We start from the raw sequence: 19,079 nt of genomic DNA, 5'->3' as shown, positions 1-19,079 counted from the left end.
AAGATATCCACAGCAAGTCAACGACTTAGACAGCCTAGCCGATGCAGCCCATCGGCTGTCGGCTGGTCTCGGCATGGCAACTTGCCAGCCGGGGCACATACCCGCGTACTCACATCCAAGACCCCTCGGCGGTGAGTCAACAGGGCCCGCCGGCCTGCCATAGAAACCTCGGCCGAGGGGTAGATCAGTCTTTCCACCTACTAGCCACTTGGCCACTTGGCCACTACGTGACAAAAGGTGAAAGCCTATAAATACTCCTCAACCTTCATTGAGGAAAGGATCCATAAAATACACAACTAAACCTAAATACACTATTCATCTGGTAATATCTTCCTTATCTCTCTACAATATGCATTCAGCCAAGTAACAACTTATCCTTTAAGTTTACTGACTTGAGCGTCGGAGTGAGTACGCTTGGCACAAAGCCAAGCCCTCAGTTCGTTCATTGTTGCAGGAGAGGCCGAGAGGAACGATTAATGAAAGAGATGAACACAGAGATCTATAGCAAGTAGGGTCTCACACAAGTTAAAAAAAAAAAAGAACGGAAAAGGAAAAACAAACAAGGCAACTATCCATCACAGTAACAAGCCACTAACAAACACTAGCTTTCGAAGCCCTCATTTACACAATCCTTTTCTCCTCTCATGATCGCAATGTTGTCCGCTTATTTATCCACAAATTGCCATCACTAAAACCCACCAAAAATTGAAAAATTTTCCGCTACTCAAAATTAAGAAAAACCCAAGAATTGGATGTCCGGCCTGTGGATTATTGATTTTGTCGTCATTAAAACCTGATAGACGAACCATCTCAACCAAAACTTTAAAGTGATGGTTGAGGCTTAACAATTATATTTATATTTGTTTTCTATTATGCCCCCTCACTCGAATGCCCATTGAGCTCGAAGAGTGGTTAATGCACATGCTCCTCCATACCACGTGCTGAAATTTCACTTCCTTAGTTTTTGGAGGCTGACACTTTGTCAGAGTTTGAACCCGTGACCTTTAGTCACACTGACTTTAATACCAGAATAGATAAAACATCTCAACCAAAACCTTAAGTTGATAATTAAGACTCAACAATTATATTTATTCTCTATTAAAACCCAAAAAAATTACAAAAATTAGCCAAAACCATCTTAAAACAAGCCTCTTTTAATTATTTTTATTTATGGATTACATGTGCACAAGGACAAGAGTAAAAGTGAGGTGCAAATGCAAGGATTAGGAGGTGGCATTGTGGCTATAGTTTGCCACTATTGTTAATCATGTACAAATAACTTTTAAGTAATAGAGATTAGCCGGATAGCTATCCTCATTTGCCACCTCTCATGCCATATGCGACCTACTTCCTTATTCCTTCCTTGATTACCTTTGTCATTTTACTCTAGTTTTTTTCATATTTTATTATAGACCCTCTTGATTTATATTAATATATTATTACTTCACTTTTAGTCCTTCAAAACTTTTTCTTCCACCCATTGATATTTCTCATGCTCGAGAGAATCTATCTATTTCAGGTGTCGACCCATCATTTTGAATCACACAAATAGATGACGTAAGATTAATGTTATGCGGAAGCGTGAATATTTTGTGTTGGGTCTCTGCTGTATTGATGCCCACTGTCCATAATAGTATGATATTGTCCGCTTTGGCCAAGCCCTCACGGATTTACTCTTAGACTCTTTCCCAAAAGGCCTCTTACTATTATATTTTGTAGACACATATAAAGATGAGCTATATAAAGATGAGCTTTTATCTTTATTCTACCAATGTGGGATATGAGTTTGCACCCTACAATCCTCCCCTCAAACAAAGGACCATCATCTCGACTCGGACCTTGACCTCTATGGAGAACGCCCACACTTCTACAACCCAAGTTCTAGATAACCGAAACATTACAAGTCTTGATAACCTCCCCTTAGCCGACACATCATGCTACCACGAGCGATGTCTTGCACCACATGTCACCACCTGGTCAAGTGAGTGCCCACACATAGAGTTGGCATAAAGGGCCGCGGACCGGTGGGCGGCACGGCTAGGCACGACCCACAGCACGACACGACACGGCCCGACGAGAAAATCGAGGAAGCACGGGCACGACACGAATGGGCTTTGGACGGGCTCCGACGCGATTTTCATCAAAAATCCGTGCCTAGGCACGGCACGGCCCAGGCACGGTGGAGCCCTAAGACGCACCGACGACGGGCTTGGCACGGCCCGGCACGAAGAAAGACCCGTTTATTATTATTTATTAAATAAAAAGTACAGTAACATTTAACAAAATATATATTTAAGCCATTAATCATCATTTATTAAACTAAAAGTACACTAATATTTAATAAAATATATATTTAAACCATTAATCATCATTTATTTAACAAAAAGTACTAAAAATATATCAATTATATAACGTTTTTTATTTAAATAAAAAAAAATATTAAGGCACATGGGCCGGCTCACGGACAAGGCACGAAAAGCCCATGGGCCAAGCACGACCCGAGCACGAAAATGGCCGTGCCTTGAACTGGCCGCGGCGTAGGTTTGGATCAGTGGGTCTGGCACGGCACGGCCCGAGGAGCCCAATATCCGTGCCTAGGCCGGGCCAATTTTTGGGGAAGGCGCGGTGGGCCGGCACGCGGGCCGGCCCAGCACGGCCCATTGCCTACTCTACCCACACATGCTCCTGAGCCTGCATGTTCATGTGCCCTTTTTGGGGATTCGCTACACATGCATATCGAACAATTCTCTGCATCCAATATACCCTGGACTGGGTTCGTCACTTCAGTAGTTTTAGAACACAAACGGTCTCTGACATCCAACCTGGAAAGGAGTCACCAGACCTCTGACACCCAACCTGATAAGGGTCCACCTGATCAACAGTTCCAGTACACAAATGGTCTTTGTCCCACAAGACTTATGACGCCTTTTCATCCATTTAATCCTGGATCGGGCTTGCTCAAGGACTCACCCCGGGCTAGGAGTTCCATGTCTTACAGTGTACAACTTCAAGTCTTGGGCCTGCTGATGCATCCTCGTGTCTAGCCCAAGTCGAACCTTGGGCTCTGATACCATTTGTTCTGCGGAAGCGTGAATATCCCCGTGTTGGGTCTCTTACTATTATATTTTGTAGATACATATAAAGATGAGTTTTCATCTTTATTCTATCAATGTGGGATATGAGTTTGCACCCTAACATTTAAGTTATGTGCTAATATAATAACAACAACAATATTACCGCAGTGTCTCAATAACTCCTATAAATTACATAAAAGGGGTCGGACGTATACAACCTTACGACCCTACCTTTATGTTAACAACATAAAGAGATTGTTTTCAAATGACCAAGATGAAAATTGTATCGAAAACTACATTAAATGACCGCTATTTCATAAGAGAGAGAAGTACAACCACTTTAGTAAATCATTTTGATTTATTCCATTCTAATTCAAAACTAAAGAGTAAGGTGACTTTGAGTCTAATGAAAATATGAATTGAACTTATAAAAAATAATATTAAAATGATTATATTCCCATACACAAATTATGGTATAAAATCTATAAGATGATTTTCATTTAATTAAAAACTCATTTATTATTACTAGTAAATAAGTGTTTTTTTATATATTACATGATCATTTAAAACAACCTAACATAATAATTATTAACTTCAAATCATCTTATTAAAGCTTCCAAACATTTTGACATGCCTTTCCACATTAGTACTTTTACTAGATTCAGAAATGTGCAAATGCGATCTACTACTACATGAAACTGAAATAACTCTTTCGTACACGTTATATATGTTCATGGGATTTGATCAGCATCACTTCTAGCTCTATGTTAGACATTTATTTGGTTGTAAAAATAAAGGTTAACTTATTATAAAATTGCGAGTTATATAAAATATGGAAAACCACTTATATTTAATCTTCTAAATTGAAAGCGGTCTCGTAAACATTTCACTACTTATGTAACCAAACACTTTTAATTGATTTAATATTTTAAATTTCTATTTTGTACGAATATAAATAGATTACCCGTCGCCCAAGATCTATTTCATATCCGGCCATCAACTTTAATTATACACTAGTTTTAATCCCGTGCAAAAAATGCACGGGTCAATTTTTAGATTATGACATACGAAACATGTTAGTTAATACAATAGTTAGAGGTATTTAAAACTTTATTACATTAGTTTCAAGCAAGTAATTTCAACTTTTAATTTCTTTTAGTATTGATTGTGTATTTGTTAACATACAATCACAAAAGTAAGTCTACAATTATATATTATTTTCCATATTTATTTAACACAAATTAGTACTATTTTCATCTTATTTATTTATTTATTTACCTTTTTTCATAATATGAGAATATTTTAATAAAAAATAAATAGATAAATGAGACGGAAGGAGCATGAAGCCTAGTAGCTATTCTAATAACGGCTATTAATCAATAAAATACACAACCATCATTGCCTCATACATCCAATAAATCATAGAAAATTTACGTAAAAAAAAAAGAAAAAAGAATAGTTGAAATACAACTCTAGATATTTCTCTTACTCTCACCCTTTCCATCAATTTGTGTACTTCGCCGCATATACATCAAACCCTCTGTTTCTCTCTCTCTCTTTATCAGCTACCTTTTTATAATTTATCTACTTGATCTCTTTATTCATCTACCAGATCTCATGCAAATTTAAAGTATTTGACTTTAATATTGAGGTCAATGAAAGATAATAATCGGAAAAATTTCATGTAAGTATGATACAAAGCTTATATTTGGTTCCTATTATATTCCGTTGCATTTATTTTAAAATTTATATTTTATCGATTTGAAAAAAAAAAAGTCTTATTTTTATATTATTTTGCGAAAATTTTCAAACCTACTTGTACTATATTGGTTAGGTTATATTTCGTTTTTTTTATATTTGTTTGTATTTATTTTAAAGTTTATAATCTTTCGATTTGAAAAAAAATCTCGTATTAATTTATTTTTTACGAAAAATTTCAGATCTTCTTGTAATAGGTTATATTTACGAAAATTTATAAAATATCATGTCAGTAATTGTATAATGTATAGTTTGGTGTAAATTTTTAATCGATAATTAAATAAGAGTAACAAAAGAATAGAGGTGTAATTAAACCTACTAAGATAGTGGCGGTCCCTACATAAAAAAAATGGTTTTTTTCATCCCTAAAAAGCATCAGCCAATGAGAGTCCTTTAAAGAACTCGGCTTTTATACTAGGTAGATATTGTATTACCGCACCAAAAAAAACTCTACATATCGTATTTAACAAGCACACAATAAATAATGTGTATTCACTTACTTTCGCATGGTTAACAGGCTTTTAATTATCACGTGTAATCACAATTAAAATAATGTGTGTTTCAAGTTTTTCAGGTGAACTGAAGAGATATTATTATAAATCACGAGAAGTCGTCTTTGGCTACATAACCTTACCAGATTAGAGCTAAAACAAGTACCATTTACCAACCCTATTTCAAGAAATTGTATGTTAAATGTTTTATATGAATCTAAATAGATGACTCGTCGACCAAGCTCTATTTCATGTCCGATCACGAACCTTACCTATCGCATCTAACAAGCACACAATAAATAATCTGTATTCACTTACTTTCGCACGATTAATTGGCTGTTATTTATCACATGTAATCACAACTGAGATAACATGCACCTCAAGTTGATAACGACATAATTAACACTCACGAGAAACAATCTTTGGCTACATTATCTTACCAGATTAGAACTAAAACAAGTACCAACCTTATTTCACAAATTCATATTTGAAAAATTTATTTATCACATGTAAACAACTAAATAATGTGCCTGTCAGGCATTTAAGGTGAGCAAATTTAATTAAAACTCACGAGAAATAATTTTACGCTGGCAGTCGCCCTACCAAACTCGAATTTAATAAAATTATAAATTGAAAAAAAAGTAACTATACCAACATTTTTAATTTTTTTCACAAATTTTTAAAAAAGATGCATGTTAAAAGGCATGCATGTGTTGCATGAATAAGGTTTTTATTGGTCGGTCACTCGGTCCCTACATAGAGGATCTGCTATGAGCTGCTGTTGTTAGTCCAACCTCAAATGATTTACAAGTAAGAACCCACAGAACATATGCTCGAGAATGGAAGACCAAAGATTAACCGTAAACTTAAATGAAGGGACTACAATTAAAGCTTGCTTCTTGTAAAATTAATACTCTCCTCAATAAAGCAACTACTCCTAGATGATCATAAATCACTCATTGGTAATCAATGTAATTTATTTAGTTTTGGGAAATTCTCACTTGTACCTCTCTGATATAGCCTAACTATTATTAATTCGATTAGATTATGAAGGTTTTGTTTTAGATTTGTTAGTCGTCTAGGTATCATTTCATACCAGATTAATTCAACATCTAATAGTTTTAAATTCTTTCAATTTGAGTCCAATTATCAGTGGCGTATCTAGGATTTGCTTATAGGGGGTGCAAATTTATATGCTTCTAAAAAAATGAAATATTAATCGAATATTACAAAGTTAGGCGTCTTTTTAATACTGTATGCTCTCAAATTTTCGAACTAATAGCCTCTTTCAAGAGAGAATGATGTATTAATTCAAACAAACTATACTCCCTATATCATATAAAATGGATGATCAAAAACATAACTATTAAAAGATACCAAAACAGACCAATTTAAAGAACACAAATTCTAGAATAATTCTCAATCTATGAGACGGTCTCAAACTATGAGACGGTTCATTTTTATAAAAAAAAAGTTGTTCATTTAGTGTTAATAAATGAGTTGTCTTTGTATATAATGGGATCGTCTCACCGTCTCACAGTCACAGTAAGACGTCTCACAAGAATTATTGTTTACAGAAATACTCCATAAATTCCTCAACTGTCATTTATTGCAATTTGCAACTCCTCGTCTACTGGGTACTTTTCCACATCACTATCACTCTATTCTAGGCCCTAGGAAAGATTAAAAATCTTTGATAAATAAAAAAAAGTAAAAATTGCCTACTAAAAGTCTCGAACCGGCAATCTGTTGGATAAAATCCAAGTTTCTAACCATTGCACCATAATAGATCTCTAGTCTTTAGATGTTTCTTTATATATATTAACATTTTTTCCTGAAATCAGGGGGGATACAAGCGCACCCACTGCACCCCCGTAACGACGCCTCTGCCAATTATATAAAATTGTTGTTATCCATATACTTCCTCCATTCCAATCAATTATATACATTTACTTTTTAAGCACTATTCATAGGTGCGGAGAATCTTCGATACAACTTCTAATATATAGCATAAAAGATAGTCATGTGAGATCTTGTTTTAATTGTCTTACCGAGTACATTGTGAATATCAAATTTTTATAATTTTTCATAATATGTAACTAAAGATATGAACAAATAAAAACGGGCATTGATAGACGTATATAAAGCAAATGCATAGAAATGAATGGAATGGAGGAAGTATTATTTATGATTCGAGTGGAATCATTCGAATTGAGACGCCATCCTAGATATAATTCCAAGTACGAGCTAGTATGTAGCAAAGTTAGCCAGACAAAGTTAAGCTATACAACAGGCGGTATTAGTAGGCCTAACAATAATCGGGTAGCTTGGACTTAGTAATTTTAGATACAATTCATTTTCGAGACAACTCATTATTTTGAAGGTCGATTGGTATTAGGTTGTGCCTGTGTTAGCTGTGTTGGATTATTAACATTTTTGTTTCAAATTTGTTAATTGTCAATTTGTCATTTAGATACAATTAATTCAGTTAATTTTAAATTCTTTTAATTTCAGGCCGCCAATTCTGTAAAATTTTATAGTTCGTATATTATTTAAAATTTAATTAAGTCGAATCATTCGAATCGAGACGTTATCCCTAGACACAATTCTAAGTATGTACGAGTTGGAAAGTTAGCCAAGCAAAGTTTTAAGCTAATAAGCTAGTAAAGCAAACAACAATTATTGTCAAGCAATGCATGTAAAACCTCCACCCAACCCTCTCGAGACTTGTAGTATTAGTCACAATAACAACAATATACAGTAGCTAGCAAACTATGTAAAACAACTCACACCTAATAAACCAACAAGTCTTGCTGAAGACGGGTCGGAGTAAGTGACGGGTAATGTCACTCACAAAACGGATTGGGGGGGATAAGGTGGGGCACCTCCATGTGCTTCCCTCTCTCCTCTATTTGGGTCATTTGTGAGAGGAAATGGTATCATGCCGTCTTCAATGAGATTTTGTGTAAACTGAATTATTAATTTCTCAAAATAAAGCTACTTTTTTTGTAACGAAATTAATCACGTAAGAGTATAAAAGTAAAGCCTTTATTTGTACCACTCAGTACACGCCATTTGTGGTTTACACTTTAATGTTACGGCCTATATAAACCACAACCTTGTTACACCATTTCTTGTCGCAGTCGCCATATTAATAATATCTCTTGATCTTCTCTCTACAAGAAGCTTATTATTACCTTCATTTGTTCTTTATTTCTTCTCTTTAATTCTAAGAAATTATTAAATTTAGAGAAGAATTAACTTGAGGTTATTAAAATGGCACTGACCCATTTTAACCATCATGAATTAATGTACATATTTGGTATTCTTGGTAACATTGTTTCCCTTGGTGTCTTCTTAGCTCCGTTGTAAGTCCTTTAATTTTCACTCTTTCATATACTCGACGTCATTTTGATCTTAACCTACTTATTCTCGTATAAAACTGTTTCATAATAAAAGCGTAAGAGCAGATGTTAACTAGTTTAGCTAAAGAAGTCATGAGAAGTAGTACTCACGTGTCATTACCCGAATTCGAATCCCGTCAGTAACATATTGTCCAGCCTTGTGTAGAGATGATCTAGCATCATAATACAAGTCTTATAATATGTTACCCTGGTGAAATTGTCGTGAGAACGTGTTATACTAGAGATTTAATGTTTAATGTGGTGTATATATGTAGGCCAACATTTTGGAGGGTGTTCAAGAAGAAATCAACAGAAGGGTTTCAAGCATTACCATATTCAGTGGCACTCTTTAGTTGTATGCTGCTATTGTACTATGCAATGCTAAAGACACAAAATGCGATGCCAATAATCACTATCAACTCTGTTGGATTCATTATTGAAGCTTTTTACTTGATTGTCTTTCTCATCTATGCACCCACTAAGGCCAGGGTACGTACTTCTATTCTATGGTCTTTATCACACGTATTAGTACTGATTTGGGTGTCGGACTTGGCTATAAGTACATACTAATAATGTGGTTGAATATATGGTGAACAGGTATACACAATAAAATTAATAGCTCTATTCAATGTCACATTTTTGGGGCTAATCATAGTAGGAACCATGGTTTTTGCTCGAGGTGCGGATACACACAACTTTTTCTCAAAAGGAGGCGTACGTGAAACATCCGTAGGATGGATTTGTGCAGTGTTTTCTGTTTGCGTATTTGCTGCACCTTTAAGCGTTATGGTAAGAAATCTAATCAGTTTAGTTATTTTTTGTAATATATATATATATATATCGTGTTACCGTTACATTTAAAACTATTGTTTTGACAAAAAAAAAGAACATTTAAAACTATCGTATTTATTATAATTCGATTTTTATAAAGCTATGCAAACTTTATTTCCATGTAGAATACGTACAATCTTTAGCTAACTCACGTCATTATTGTCCTTTTTTGATGACAGAAAATGGTGATCAAGACGAAGAGTGTAGAATTCATGCCATTTTGTCTATCATTTTCTCTTACCTTATGCGCCGTTATGTGGTTCTTTTATGGTTTCCTCATCCAAGACTTTTACATTGCGGTAAGTAATCACCATGCATTAACTTCTTTCTCTATATATGGATGTCAATTTTTCTAGGAATTTTTTACTACAAGGTCACCATTTTTACCACGGTTAAACTTCTTAAGCAAACTAAAATACAATGATATTATCAAGTGATATTGAATCTCGATATCACTCTCTTCATGTGCATTAAGTAGTAGTGGCTCTAAGGGGATGGATTAGCGAAAGTGTTCGATCCTTCGATTTTTATTTTTTAGTCATGTGTTTTGACCTGGGTTATGAATATCATCCTTATGACTTTACCAGCTAAACTATCTGATATATGCATGTTATTTATCATGTAAAATTTGTATATTGCATGCAAAGGGTCGTATTGAATTTCGATATTATTATTTGATAATAACTCCATCATATCATATGTTAATTAACACACAATTTGTTTAAAATGTGAACAGATGCCAAATGTGCTTGGATTTCTATTGGGAATAACTCAAATGCTATTATACATCATTTACAAAAACTCATCACCAAAAAACCAACAAAAACACCTTATGCTAAATGATAATGAGATGAAACAATTTGAAGCTGAACTTGGTATTGAAATCATCAAGATCAACAACATGGACAAAATCAACAAAGATCAAGAAATCATCACAAATAATAATAATCCTGATCAAGTTGTTGAGATTATAGTTCATGATATGAAGGGTAATGACATAATGACCGTTGACGGCGGAGATCGAACCGTTGATGTTCTGCCACGTGTGTGAAGGTGCATGGTATAAATTTGAGAGCCTTCAGAATTGCCGCTACTTCAGCCTGGCCAGAGCATGCGCAAACAGACCATCTTCCGTACAATTCCAGATTTTTAAACAGTTATTCACCTTAGTAATTTCAGTTGCGGTTGTTCTAGCTGAGATTTCGTTATAAATAGAACTAGTTTTAAAACCGTGCAAATAATGCACGGGTTGTAATAACATGTGTAATTATTGGACATAAAATGAGCTTTAGTAAATGTGAATATCGGGAAAATATAAATAAGTCCATAATTGGAGATTCGATGTACATGTAATTTAATTAACGTTTTTCATTCCGACGACATAATATGTTTTTCATCATTAACATGATTAACGTACATATAGTTTATGGGAAAAATGACGGTTTTCATTCTGACGATAACAGATTTCATCATTACTAATTAAACTAATAGAATTAACTTCTCTCTCAATACTCACCACTCCAATATATGAGATTAATATAACATGATATTTATGGTCATCCTTAATTTTGTACAACTTTTATTATATTTATTTCATACCAAACATACAATTTTAATAGTTTTTGCCATGTAGTATTATGCAGCAAGATTGAATAAATTCTTAATGGATGATATATCATGATAATCTTAGTTTTTATTATTTTTCTAATATCACTACCTATTAATACTATAATTTTTAATATTAATTATTCAAGTAATAAACTATTTTTATTAATTTAGTAAGTTTTAATTACATTTTGTAATTTTATATGGAGATAAAACCACATAAAAGATATTATATAATGTAAATTTTAAGGTCATACTTAATTAGTAGCTTACGTCAATCTCCCACGTGCAACGAAAGCAAACAATCGACAAGTAAACCGTAAAAGTAAAAAACTGCAACCAATAATAAAATGAGGTAGTATTTAGGGTCAAACCCAAGGAGAAACCCTCCAAAACGGAGGAAACCCTACTAAACAAAAAGCTAAGACTAGAATCTACTATAAAAGAGTACTAGTACAACGTGACCAGCATCCCAAATAAATACCAATTTGGAACCCACAATAACTAAAGATAATAACCTCTAGAATGCTCCGCTAATATTGGTAATGCCACCAAATCGCCAATCACAAAACCCCTAGAGTAACCCCTCAACTAGTTTATTATAACACTGGTGTACTACCTCTCACACCCTCAAACCCGGACTTTGAAGTCACTTTGTTTGATATATAATTTTGTGAGATTATCGTTTCCAAAGGATTTACATCCTTTATAAAGTCATGTGAAGTGTCGTTATATATTGGAATCATAAAGTCACTTCACATTATCAAACAAATGAATTAAAACAATTCATTCGTTTTATGCAAATCCTTACACAACAGAATTCACAAATGTACGGTATCGTAGTAGCACTTGAGGGTCGATTTCACGGGGATCTTGTTATGCAATAATGATCAATTCTAGCTATATGTTAGCTAAGTCGACAATAATTGAGTTTGATTTTAATCTAATCAACTAAACTAATTACAATAAAATGCAATTAAACTAGATTTAAAAATTGAGCAAGTAAATGTAAATTTTGTAATTCAATGGAATAAAAAGCCTAGGACTCGATTTCCCACCAGGATTTTGTGTTTATTGTCATGATTCCTTTTAACTAGCTATTGGGCGTGATACGTAAGGAGGATATGAATCCAATTCGCCTAACACCCCCCTTACGGGTTCGCATTAGGACACTAGTTCTTCCAACCCCCTCCCTTTCGGTCTCGGAGGTCGGAATCCTTAGGTAGAATCACGACTACCCTAGAAACGTAAACTTTCCCAAGGTATCCTAACATCACCTAAGTCCATTAAACCCTCATCATTTTACGGGTCATCCAACTCCTTCTCTCGAAGGTCGAATTCAAACAATAGTCTAGAGGTGTCCTCTCTTAGTCCTCCCTTTCGATCTCAACCTTGGTTAGCAATAGGTCTAATTTTTGGGTACCCGATTCCCACCCTAACCAACTTTCGTTGATGGACAAGGGTCACAAACCAACATTATCCACAATCGACCAATTCATCAAATCAATCCTATAGCCTACTCTTACTAATCCTCCCCAGCAACTATTTTTGTAGGAATCAATCAAACAAACCACTCATGCTGGGGTAAATCGAGTCCTAATGAAAGGACTACTCACTTTATTAGAACAAAACAAATGATAAAGGTTGATAATTTAGCAATTGACATGTTATTAAATTAATTTCTACAACTAATCATGCAATTAGTAACAAAGATGATGATAATAGACTAATTAAACTATAATTAAACTGAAATCAAACTTAAAGGTGGTAACTTTGACTACAAAAGATAAGACAAACATAAACTAAGGAAATGAAATTGATAAAAACAAAATAAGAAATTGAAAAGAGGAAAAGAAAATATACCAACTAAGATGAAAGAAATAAACTTGATTGAATTAATTGCTTGAATAATTGAAGAACAAGATGAGATCCAAATTCTTCTACAAAATTCCTCCAACTACCCAATTTTTTGATCTAAATTAAAGTATATCTACTTATGTCTCAAATAATAGGGTTTAACTATTTATACAAAAGGTCCAAAACACAATTACAAGGGTAAAAAACTGAGTTAGGCCTAAATCACGGGTCCATCTGGTGTATTGATACGTCGATCGTGTGCCTTTTTCGCCGGATGGACCTCAGTTACACCCATGCTCCAAAAATTACACCCATAAGGCTAAAAAGATACACCCTACAAGTCCTTGTTGCACCTTGCTTGAAGTCAATACACCCACCTTCAACCAAATACATCCATAGGAGTAAAAAGATACACCTACGAGTACTAGTTGCACCTTGCCTGAAGTGGACGCACCCAAGAGGCTTAGAAAGGCTTTAAAACGGTTTTAACTCTTCATTTCCTTTCTTGCAATTGGTTCCGGTCTTTACTCGATCTCCTGTTTTACCTATAAAAGCGTGAAGTACTACAAGAATCTAGCAAAGCCGTGAGCAAAGTACATAGATGCAAATTGATCATAGAGCAAAGATATTTAGCATGGAAATACATCAAAATTGGGGTCAAGTTAAGGGTTTTCGGTCAAAATAGTAGGGCGATAATGTAGTTATCAAACCTCTTGCTCTCCACCTTCCCACAAACAGGAATTTCACCATTGCGCCCGTCTGTAACCTGAAAATAATTTACCTTCCTTGTCTCTTCCGAGAACGAAACACATGCACGACTTTTCCATTTCTAGTTATCCTGTGAGGTTTTTACTTTATATGCATCCAAACGGTATAAGCCACAGCGTAGCTCCCCTGCATAAGGACCATAGAACTTTTAGCCACTTTTATTACTCCCACTACAAGAAAACACGACAAAGGCGACAGACATACTACAGTCGCCAAATTGGCGACAGAAAAAAAGACACGGGCGACCACTATCCGTCGCCAATTTGGCGACTATACCTTTTTATCCAAAAATCCGTATGAAATCCACGGCGACGACAATATTATCCAATTTGGCGACCGAAATCGATCGCCAAATTTGGCGACCATTACCCGTCGCCAATTTGGCGACCAAAAACGGTCGCCAATCGTATATATTTTTTTCGCGATTCTTCACCCCGTCCACTTCATTCACTCTAACATCAACTTAAAAAAAAAAAAAAACGCCTGTAAATCGACGACCCGACGCCACCACCAACTACAACGACCACCGGACACCACCACTCGCCGCCGCCATCCGCACACTACATCCCTACCGACCCTTTGTTTATAATAAAGGTTTGTTTTCGACTCAAATCGATTTAATTACTTCAATCCTTCATATTTTGTTTAAGTTGTGATGCTTATTTAGTATCTAGTTGTAATTTATACATTAGTGATGCTTATTATTGTATGTAGTTGTAATTTAATTAGCATTTTTGTTAATTAATTTGAGTTAGGGTTAGAAATTGGGGTTTTTGTTAAATTAGTAATGTGATTTGATTAGGGGATTGTATAAGGTAGTATAGTTTTATGAAGGTAGAAATTGGGGTTTTTGTTAAATTAGTAATGTGATTTGATTAGTGATGCTTAGTTTTAGTAATATTGAAGTAGTATTGTTGAAGGTAGTATAGTTTTATGAAGGTAGTATAATGTTAGGATTGTATAAATTTGCCTTATAATTAACCAAATTAAGTTAGAATGATTTAATTAGCATTTTTGTTAATTAATTTGAGTTAGGGTTAGAAATTAGCATTTTTGACAACTTGTATAATTAACCAAATTAATTAAGTTAGAATGATTTAATTAGCATTTTTGTTAATTAATTAGCATTTTTCTTGAATAGAATGAGCATGATGTATAAATTTGTTAAATTAGTAATGTCATTTGATTAAGGGATTGTATAAATTTGCCTTATAATTTTGACAACTTGTTTAATATATAATGACCTAGTAACCGTTCAAGAATTACTCATTAGGAGCAATTCTTGAATAGTCCCCATTTTGGGATCCTGTCTTTGTGCGTTTCAAGTCACTTAGGTAGTAAACACATAGTTGTGATTTTATTAATGAGAAAAGAATTTGGTTGCAAATTTCTCCAATGTTCTCTGAATACATATGTGGAATATGTATCTTTTCCACATTGTGTATTTGGAGAACTAAGGGGAATTGCTTTGCGAATTTTTTCTCATTAATAATTCACAAATGTGTGTTTGCTAGTGACTTGAAACGTACATTGATGGGTTTAGGTTGGAGTGATAAGGACCCAATTGAAATCTTGAAATTAGCATAAAATGGAGGATGAGATAACCATTGCTTTTTTTGTTGAAATTAAATATTATTATTTAAAATGGTTAGTTTGCTATATATTGCTTATAGATTAAAATGAAGAGATCTGAACGTAGTTGGATGTACGAAGAAAGAGTAGATAAGAAGAAACGTCCTATCGCTAGATTTGTAAAGGGAGTTCGTGGATTTATTGAATTTGCTAGATGTCAAGATTCATATGATTTGGAACAACATAAACTTAGGTGTCCTTGTACTAAATGTAAAAACTTAAAATATTTATTTGACATTGAAGTAGAAGAGCATCTTGTTACAAATGGTTTTTTTCCAAACTACTACAATTGGATCTCCCATGGAGAAAAATATTATCCCGAAGAGCCTCAAATCCAACAAAATGAGAACCCATATAGAGAAATGGTACTTGATGCCTTTCGGTCTAATGATTTCATTAATGACGACCGTGTACCAATGATTGATGAAGAACAACCAAACCCAAGAGCAAAAGCCTTTTTTGACATGCTAAGTGCTTCCGAAAAAAACCTTATATGAGGGGAGTAGAATGACATTGTTACAAGTTGCATCCAGGATAGTTTCTTTAAAATGTGAGTATAATATGCCATTTAAAGCCGTTGATAGTATTGCTACGTTGGTTGAGGATGTTATACCCGATAATAATGTTATGACCCGAAATTTCTATAATACCAAGAAAGTGGTCAAAGGTCTTCAACTTCCACATGAAAAGATTGATGCATGTCCTAAAGAATGTATGCTTTTTTGGAAAGATGATGCTTTGCTTGACAAATGTAAGAAATGTCAAAGGGATAGATATGAGACAAGTGAAGGAAATATTGTTTTGAAGGGGAAGAAGGGTAATAAAAGGAGTGGAAAGAGAAAGAAACCAATATCAAAAAACACATTAATTTATTTTCCATTAGCTCCTAGACTTCAAAGAATGTATGCCACGAAAAATCTTGCCAACCAAATGAGATGGCACAAAGAAAATCCTCGTACACCAGGAAAGATGTGTCATCCGAGTGACGGGGAGGAGTGGAAGCGTTTTGATAGGTTATATCCCGATTTTGCCGAGGAACCTCGCAATGTGAGACTTGGCTTGTGTACGGATGGGTTTGACCCTTTTGGTCAGTTTGGTAGAAACTACTCGTGTTGGCCCGTAATGACCACGCCGTACAACTTACCTCCTTGGCTTTATCTGAAAAGACAATTTATTTTCCTCTCTTTACTTATTCCCGGTCCTGATAACCCAAAAAACCATCTGGATGTTTATTTACAACCGTTGGTGGAGGAACTGAAGTATTTGTGGGAAGTTGGTGTAGAAACATTTGATGTGTCGAAGAAGCAAAATTTCCAACTAAGAGCTTCATTGTTATGGACTATAAATGATTTTCCCGCATATGGTATGCTATCAGGATGGGCAACCGCTGGGCGAAAGGCATGTCCTTATTGCATGGATAGGAGTAAAGCATTTTATCTTCCTAATTCCAAAAAAATTAGTTGGTTTGATTGTCATAGATGTTTCTTACCGGATGGACATATTCATAGAGAGAACAAGAAATCTTTCTTAAAAGGTAAGGAGGTGCGTGACAATGCTCCGGTTCGACTCCAAGGGGATGAGATATGGGAGGTCAGTACGTGATTTGCCAACAACTGTCGATGGGATCAAGAAGAGTTTAAAGAGTTGAAAAAGAAAAAAATGGTTGGTTTAAAAGAAGTATTTTTGGGAGCTTCCCTCTTGGAAAACAATGTTGATCGGACACAATTTGGATGTGATGCACATAGAGAAGAACTTCTTTGAGTTACTTATTCATACGATTATGGATGTGAAAGGAAAGACACGTGATGATATTAATTCAAGAATAGAATTGAAGAAATTTTGTGATCGTCCTAAACTTCATATTCGTAAGGATGGGGCTAAACCAAAAGCCATATTTACTCTTGACAAAGCTCAAAGAAAGGTATTGTGCGATTGGATAGGAAACTTGAAGTTTCCCGATGGATATGCATCCGATTTGAGCCGTTGTGTTGATTTGAAGGAACTGAAGTTGAAAGGGTTGAAAAGTCATGATTGTCATGTTTTCATGGAGCGCTTATTACCCGTGGCTTTTAAAAATTTACTCCCGACTACGATTTGGAATGCGATTCTGAGAAATAAGTCAATTTTTTAGAGATTTATGTTCCTCCACGATATCAGTTGAGGACATGAGTCGTTTAGAAGACCAAATACCAGAAATTTTGTGTAAACTTGAGATGATATTTCCGCCTTCTTTTTTCAATTCGATGGAGCATCTACCTATCCATTTGCAATGGTGGGCCGTTTTTAAAACAAAGGCACGATCAGAAGTTGATACATCTTTTTTCCAAGAAGAGGTTGTATCAGAAACAGTTTTGTCCCCAGTTGATCATGATGAAATTATTTATGCAAATGAGATAGAAGCGGAGGAGGAGTTAGAAGAGGAAGAAGAAGAGAATGATAAGGAGAGGGATGGGATAGAAGAGGGGGAAGAAGAAGAAGAGGAGGAGGAAGAGGAAGAAGAAGAAGAAGAAGAAGAAGAAGAAGAAGAAGAAGAAGAAGAAGAAGAAGAAGAAGAAGAAGAAGATGAGGATGATGATGATGATGAGTAAGAGAAGGTATTAAAAGTATACATATCAAAATTTGGAAACAATTATTAGCGTTTTATTTTGTCTTTTATACTTGTTTATTAGGTTTTATTTTTTTGTATCTTATAATAATTATCCTGTAATATTTGCTAACACTTTTTATTCAATTGTAGTACACATGGCTCCTGGAGGAAGTAGGCAGCGCGGAGGCTATAGTGAGGGAGGTAGTAGCTCCCGAGAGCAGGAGGAGGACGTTGACCGTTCTACTACGGAGGTGAGTGAGGAGGAGGAGGAGGTTGCTATACCCCGACATACTGACAACAGGATGATCCTTGATCCGAATGGTCTTTGGTAATTTTTTATTCATTCTATTTTGTAATTTTTTTATTTAGTAATAAATGACTTTTTTTAGACATATGTTAATTATACATTATTTTTTTTTCCTATATAATTATGTTTTTAACATGTTTGATTTCAGGTTTAGAAGTCAAACAGTTGTTCGTGGTGTGACTAATAGCACCCAAGAGAACATGACACACGGCGTTACTTGTTGGAGTAACGCTAGTGATGAAGATAAGGAGATGTTGTTCAACAACTTCCGGGTATCTATTTATAAAATATATATTATTAAATATAATTTATTTATTCTTTTTACCTTATTATTAATTTGTTTCTCATCTATGTGTTTACTTTTTGTAGCGTGTGTTCTATTGGCCAACCAACCTTGAGCGCCTAGTTTGGCAAAGGTATAATGACATTGGCAAGAAGAGGCTAAGGGACAACATGTATAAGGTGTCTAAGAGGAAGAAGGCGCCATCTTTCATGAAAGGTATTTAGTTTCTTTTAATACCCGTAATTAGTTAAAATTCATTACATATTTTGAAAATATATTAATTAATAATTGTTATTTTATTGATTACGGGTTCGTCATATGAGGAATATACCAAGTACCGAACAGTCCCGAGTTCAAGGAAGCATCGGCCGGAACAAGATCAACGAGAAAGGAGGGGATAAGGATGCGGAAGTTGAGCCTACTCATTATGGAGGGTCTCAATCTTTTCATGATCGTGTGGTGTTAGATGTAAGTTATTTGTC

At 34.8% G+C, this 19,079-nt stretch overlaps 2 protein-coding genes across 2 annotated transcripts; both read left to right on the top strand.

The window, feature by feature from the left end:
* Window positions 1-9,367: 9,367 nt before the first annotated feature.
* LOC141590896 (bidirectional sugar transporter NEC1-like) lies at window positions 9,368-10,786 on the top strand. The gene is made up of 3 exons (XM_074411410.1): window positions 9,368-9,516; window positions 9,738-9,857; window positions 10,295-10,786. Exons 1-3 carry the CDS (start codon window positions 9,391-9,393, stop codon window positions 10,607-10,609), a joined length of 561 nt encoding a protein of 186 aa, XP_074267511.1. The 5' UTR covers window positions 9,368-9,390; the 3' UTR covers window positions 10,610-10,786.
* Window positions 10,787-14,325: 3,539 nt separating this feature from the next.
* Window positions 14,326-18,821, top strand: LOC141589739 (uncharacterized). Its single transcript, XM_074410365.1, has 4 exons — window positions 14,326-14,382; window positions 18,158-18,335; window positions 18,463-18,586; window positions 18,684-18,821. Exons 2-4 carry the CDS (start codon window positions 18,163-18,165, stop codon window positions 18,819-18,821), a joined length of 435 nt encoding a protein of 144 aa, XP_074266466.1. The 5' UTR covers window positions 14,326-14,382; window positions 18,158-18,162.
* Window positions 18,822-19,079: the final 258 nt, after the last annotated feature.

The sequence above is a fragment of the Silene latifolia genome, chromosome 7 (assembly GCF_048544455.1).
Source record: "Silene latifolia isolate original U9 population chromosome 7, ASM4854445v1, whole genome shotgun sequence".
Lineage (NCBI taxonomy): Eukaryota > Viridiplantae > Streptophyta > Magnoliopsida > Caryophyllales > Caryophyllaceae > Silene > Silene latifolia.
This window is presented reverse-complemented; position numbering and strand designations above follow the sequence as displayed.

Coding starts and splice junctions, on each gene's coding strand:
- LOC141590896 (XM_074411410.1), top strand. CDS start 9,391: ATGGTTTTTGCTCGAGGTGCGGATACACACAACTTTTTCTCAAAAGGA. Junction 9,517..9,737: donor CTGCACCTTTAAGCGTTATG/GTAAGAAATCTA, acceptor TTTTGATGACAG/AAAATGGTGATCAAGACGAA. Junction 9,858..10,294: donor TCCAAGACTTTTACATTGCG/GTAAGTAATCAC, acceptor AAATGTGAACAG/ATGCCAAATGTGCTTGGATT.
- LOC141589739 (XM_074410365.1), top strand. CDS start 18,163: ATGGCTCCTGGAGGAAGTAGGCAGCGCGGAGGCTATAGTGAGGGAGGT. Junction 18,336..18,462: donor CTTGATCCGAATGGTCTTTG/GTAATTTTTTAT, acceptor GTTTGATTTCAG/GTTTAGAAGTCAAACAGTTG. Junction 18,587..18,683: donor TGTTGTTCAACAACTTCCGG/GTATCTATTTAT, acceptor TACTTTTTGTAG/CGTGTGTTCTATTGGCCAAC.